The following is a 6,000-nucleotide window of genomic DNA, read 5'->3' on the forward strand; positions in this document are numbered from 1 at the left end:
TATGCTACCATTAACTCTTGAAAGGAGGTTATGGTAGTAATGAACTCTTTCTCTTTCATATGTGACCTGGGACTTAGAGTTGGAAGGGACTCCCAGGATCATGAGTCCAATTCCCTGCACAATGCAGGAAATCCACAAATATCTCCCCCTGAGCAGGGCTTCTTTTGAGCAGGAACACACAGGAATGCAGTTCTGGCTGGCTTGACATCAGGGGGTGTGACCTAATATGCAAATGAATTCCTGCTGGGCTTTTTTGTACAAAACACTGTCGGGGTGTGGCCTAATAGGCAAAGAGTTCCTGCTGGGCTTTTTCTACAAAAAAAGCCCTGCCCCAAAGTATACCTTTAATGATCTATCCTATCATGAGGGGTTTTTTTTAAGGGGGGGGGGTCATGTCCAGTTTTTTGTAGCTGAAAATTCTGAGGGCTTGAATCCCCTCCCCCAAACTCCAAATGTGTCATGTTTTTGTATTCCTAAAATGTTGGAAGAGGTTACTTCTTTATAATAATAATAATAATAATAATAATAACTTTTATTTCTATCCCGCCCTCCCCGCCTAGGCGGCTCAGGGCGGCTAACAACAATTTATACGTTAACATAAATAAAACTTTAAATTTAACAGTTAAAATTAAACATATAAAAACCAGTCAGTTAAGTTAAAATACATAATTTACATTACACTATATATAAATATATCTGGCAGTGATAAACTATTTTAGCGCTGGTTCTGCCAGTTTAGACAATCTTATATGAGTGTTCTTATATTTAATAGATGGCGGTTCTTTATATCATGCAACTCAGCAGTCAGTGTCACCATAGGCTTGTCTAAAAAGGGCGGTCTTGCAGGCCCTGCGGAATTGATCAAGGTTCCGCAGGGCCCGCACTTCCTCCGGAAGCTGGTTCCACAGTGCAGGTGCCGCAACTGAAAAGGCCCGTACTCTAGTGTTTTGGAGTTTGACCTCTCTCGGCCCAGGGGTAGTCATTTTGTTTTTACCCACTGACCTCAGTGCCCTCTGGGGTTCGTATGGGGAGAGACGGTCCCTTAGGTAGGCTGGTCCTCGGCCATATAGGGCTTTAAAGGTGATAACCAACACTTTGTACTGGACCCTGCAGTTAATTGGTAGCCAGTGCAGTCCGCACAGCCCCGGCCGTATGTGCTCCCATTTCGAGAGCCCCAATAGTAGCCTGGCCGACGCGTTCTGCACCAGCTGTAACTTCCGGGTCCGGCACAAAGGTAGCCCCAAGTAGAGGGCATTACAGTAGTCCAATCTTGAGGTGACCGTTGCATGGATCACTGTTGCGAGGTCGCGGTGTTCCAGGAAGGGGGCCAACTGCCTTGCCCGCTTCAGATGGAAGAATGCTGACTTGGCAGTGGCTGCTATCTGGGCCTCCATTGATAACGAAGGCTCCAGTAAAACACCCAGACTTTTTACCTGGCGCGCTGGTTCCAATGGTGCGCCGTCGAAAGTTGGGAGAGCTATTCCCCCTCCCAGGGCGCCACGACCCACACAAAGGACCTCTGTCTTCGTTGGATTCAACTTCAACCCACTCAATCTGAGCCACGTCGCCACAGCCTGTAAGGCCCGATCCAGGTTCCCTGGGGCGGAGCCAGGCCGGCCATCCATTAGTAGATAGAGCTGGGTGTCATCTGCATATTGATGGCAACCCAGCCCGAACCTCCGGACAATCTGGGCAAGGGGGCGCATATAAATGTTGAACAGCATTGGGGAGAGAACGGCTCCCTGAGGCACCCCACAATCAAGTGTGTGTCTCTGGGATCGCTCACCCCCAATGGCCACCCTTTGTCCCCGATCAGAGAGGAAGGAGGAAAGCCACTGTAGGGCCAACCCCCCAACCCCTATGTCGGCGAGGCGGCGCTTTAGCAACTGGTGGTCGACTGTATCAAATGCCGCCGACAGGTCTAATAACATCAGTACCGCAGCGCCACCCCGATCCAGATGCCGCTGGAGGTCATCCACCAAGGCGACCAGCACTGTCTCCGTCCCATGGCCCGGTCGGAACCCAGACTGGCACGGGTCAAGAACGGAAGCGTCATCTAGGAACCTCTGTAGCTGCAGCGCCACTGCCCTCTCAATAATTTTACCTAAAAATGGTAAATTAGACACCGGACGGTAATTCGCCAATTCGGCCGGGTCTGCTGTACTTTTTTTTAGGAGAGGGCGAACCAACGCCTCTTTCAAAGGCGTTGGGAAATGCCCCTCTACGAGGGATCTATTTATGATGTCCCGTAAAGGACATCTAAGCTCCCTCTGGCAGGATTTAATCAGCCAAGAGGGGCAAGGATCCAAATCACATGTTGTTGGGCGAGCAGCAGAGAGGATCCCATCGACTTCCTCCAGGTTGAGCGGATCGAAGTGATCCAGAACCAAACCCGAAGACAGGCACGGAGCCTCAATTCCACTCACTGTTTCCAAGGTGGTAGGCAGGTCTTGGCTAAAGAATTTGTTTGGCTAAAGTAAAACCAAGCCTTTATTTTTTTACAGATACATTTATCTTACCTATAATTAGAATTCATTACCAGCACCCTTTTAAATATTTAACTCCAAACATTTTCCTGTTTAGTCCCAAACAATCATTGTAAATGTAAACATTCTTACCTGCAAACGATGGGGAGCATATGCACTCATAGGAATCTCTACCATTTTCTCCTTTTTCCCCTCTGCCAACACAGGAAGCATTGTTGTAACAGGGCTTACTGAAGCACACATCATATTCCTGGCAGAATTGTCCTGAGTATGGCTGGTTACAGAAACAATGAAATGCTTCATTCCAGATATGACTTAGACATTTTCCATGTCCAGAACAAAAAGGTGCACTTGGGGACTGCTGACAAAGATGCTGTTTTACTGTTATATTCAATCTAAGCCCTAATTTGCATAAAGGTGGACCTCCAGCTGGGATCTCTACAAAGTAATGTGTTCTAATCCCAAGCCATTTTGGGTCAATTTGATGCATTCCTCTTAACCTGCAACCAAAAATTAACTGTTTCTGAGGGACATCTTCTTGGGGGCACCTCATAAATTCTTCAAAGGACACATTGGCCAGGTTCATTCCATAAGACTGAAATGATGGCTCAGATGAAACAAAAAGAGAATCTCCCAGCTGAAGTTGCAGAGGACAAAGTTGAAGATTAGTTGGAATTATCATTTCTACTGTGTTCCTTTTGAGATCTGAATCAGTATTCCAGCAGTCTGAGTAAGTGTTGAAACAGATGGTTTGGGTCAGAGACCACTTCACTACATGCACTGTTGGCTGAGTTTTCCATTCTAATACTGAATACCCTTTGCAAATTGTCTGCCCAAGCACAATGCAGCCTTGAAGAAAATGTACCATCACAAGAATGGATGATTTTAGTTTCATTGTTGGGCTAAAGAGTCTGACTTCATCACAGCTGTACAGTTATTGAAAACTGGACTGCTTTTCAAAGGATGTGCAGTGTATATCCTTCTAGAGACTTCGGCCTTTTCCAATTTGTTGTACTATTGCCTATGAAACAGGGGAAAAGATGTATGAACAACTGTACTACAGATTCAAGTGAAAATAGTTTGCAGATTATATATTACTGGCCATATATTAATTCACACAAATCATAATCTCCTAAAAACATCAATGTTGTTTTTTCACATCCTATAGTAAACCTGAGAAGCAAGACAAATGAAATAGCATCTTATTCTATCCTGGAAATCCCTGAAAATAATCCAACACCATTTTAGTGGCATTTCAAAGAGTAATTTTCTCAGATAGACTGGAACAGAAGGAAGCAAAATGGACAAAAGTGTAGGACACATGGTAAATAGCACAAAGTTAATTTAAAGCAGCTGCCTGATGCCATTACAAGATTTGTTCCCCTTGAATACTATTGTTACAAGTAATCCTAAATTACTCCCAAATTATTAAACACCCAATCTGATGGTGAGTGCTACATAAAGAACTATCTGGTTAACATACAACATGCACATTTAACACTTGAATGCAATAAATATCAGTATCAAGTGAAGCTGACTCCTCAATTTTTTTATTTTTTACCTTTTAGTAAAAACTTTCTGGAAGTGAGTGCCATTCTAAATCAATCAAGACTAGTTCCAGCTTGTGAATTCAGATGGGTTGTGTTTAATGCTGAAACGTTTTCGCTAATCATAACTCAACATGTCCATTAAATGTAGAGGAACTTGGTCTTAGGGCTGAAGCTGCCCAAGTTTCCACTTTTTCTTCTGACCAACTTACACAGCCATATTCATCCAACATGATAAATTCTATATTTCCATCTGCTCATTTGCTCAGCTCCTGTTTGGCTATATTTAGTTTTTCTCTGTATTCTTCTGCTCTTCTGTATCTTGCATCTGTGTGATAAAAGCCTCTAATGCCTTTAACTAAGGGCTTTTAAATCCAGCACCTATAGCTCAAGTGTCTTTTTTCTTGACTGAACATCACTGTTTCTAGCTGTGAAACCAGTGTGAGAAAATCAAACCCATAGCTGATAAACCATTCATTCTATATTACTATTCTTAGCCAAGTGAAAATTCACTACTGACAACGGTACTCAAAGGAAAGCAGCTGTTCATGAAATTAGATGGAATAAGCATCATTTAAAGGCAAAGTGTATATGTGAGACCTTCAGAGCTAAGAAGGAAGCAATGTTGCATACAAATAATTTTAACTAAATATATCAAAAGCCCTCATGATTCTTCTGCTTTTTTTGGGGGGGGGGGCCAGGGTACAAATTCTGAAACACTACTTTTCCTGGTTCTGCAGTCGGTGAAGACTTTTTTGTTTTATTTGGCATTCCCTCAGTGATCGCTCTTTCCTAACCAATATTTTAATTTTAAAAAATATGTTGTGTGTACTTTCACTCTTTTTTTAGTATTGTAATAACATGTTGTGACATAAAGCAATGGGTTAACCATAAACTGAAGACGCACAGGGCTGCGTCAGGTGACCTGAGGGTGGGGGCAAAGTGCTCGGAGCTCTCAGGGAGGGAAAGGGGGTAGTTGAAAAAGAGAAACTGCTGAGGCAGTCAGTCAAGTTGATGTCTGACAGAGTGGAGGCCTGTCAGAGAAGTCTGTCAGTGGTGAAGCCTGACAGAGACTGAGAGGGTCAGTTCGAGCCTGCCAGAGAGGCTGAGAGGACAGCTGATCCTGTGAAGGAGCTTGAGGCGGAGACGGGGAAGTCTTCCAGAGACTGCAAGCTCGACAAAACCAGCCAAGAGGGCTGTGTGTGTGTGAGTCAGTTAAGACCTGAACGGTCACAAACACCTAGAGACAACTCTGAAGATCTAGTGAGGTGGTTGAGGGACTGGATGTGGGTCTGAGACACCAGAAGGGCTGAGAGGAGAGACTCCAGTCGAGGGGTGAGACTAGACACATCAATCCCAAGAGGCCAGACCTTGGCTAGAGGTGGAGAGTGAGTTAAAGGGAAACTGTGAACTGTGTAACTGTGAGAGACTCAAGAAAAGATAAAGTGAATGTAAAGCCTGAAACAACTGAACAACGTATTAGCCTGTGTAAATATCTCCCATATCCCCAAGTTAAGAACTTTGTGTTACAATAAATCTGTGGTTTAAGTTAAAGTTCTCAAGAGCCTATATTTTGTGGGAAGAACAAACAAAGCTGCTGTGGTCCCATCAAATACCCCGAAGAGACTGAAATATAGAGATCCAGTGAGGCCGTGAGGCGGGCGCGGCTATACATGTGTTTGGAAGGAAGGATTTTAATAGTTTTAAAATGTAGTTTTATCTTGCATATTTTAAATTATCTGCCTTTCTGGGCTTTGTAAGGACAGAAAGGTGGGATACAAAGTTTGTAGTAGTAGTAGTAAATGCCTGACAGTTTCCTCAAGATAATGGAATTTATTAGAATCTCATTCCAAATACAAGTAAGAAACTGAGGAAACTTCATGTCTGAATGCTACCTAGAATGCAGAATTATCTTCTCATGGACAAGTGGCATGCCAGGTTGAAGGTTTTCAGCCTTTTTCTTTAAG

General features: G+C 43.7%; 1 protein-coding gene across 1 annotated transcript in view; it reads right to left on the bottom strand.

Moving 5' to 3' along the window:
• Positions 1–3,465, bottom strand: part of LOC132569389 (protein eyes shut homolog) — a 219,377-nt gene extending 215,912 nt beyond the window's left edge. Inside the window, exon 1 of the mRNA XM_060235435.1 lies at positions 2,619–3,465. Coding sequence (XP_060091418.1) covers positions 2,619–3,381 — 763 coding nt within the window. The 5' untranslated portion in view covers positions 3,382–3,465. The remainder of the gene's footprint in view (positions 1–2,618) is intronic.
• Positions 3,466–6,000: the final 2,535 nt, after the last annotated feature.

This window comes from Heteronotia binoei, chromosome 1, assembly GCF_032191835.1.
Source record: "Heteronotia binoei isolate CCM8104 ecotype False Entrance Well chromosome 1, APGP_CSIRO_Hbin_v1, whole genome shotgun sequence".
NCBI lineage: Eukaryota > Metazoa > Chordata > Lepidosauria > Squamata > Gekkonidae > Heteronotia > Heteronotia binoei.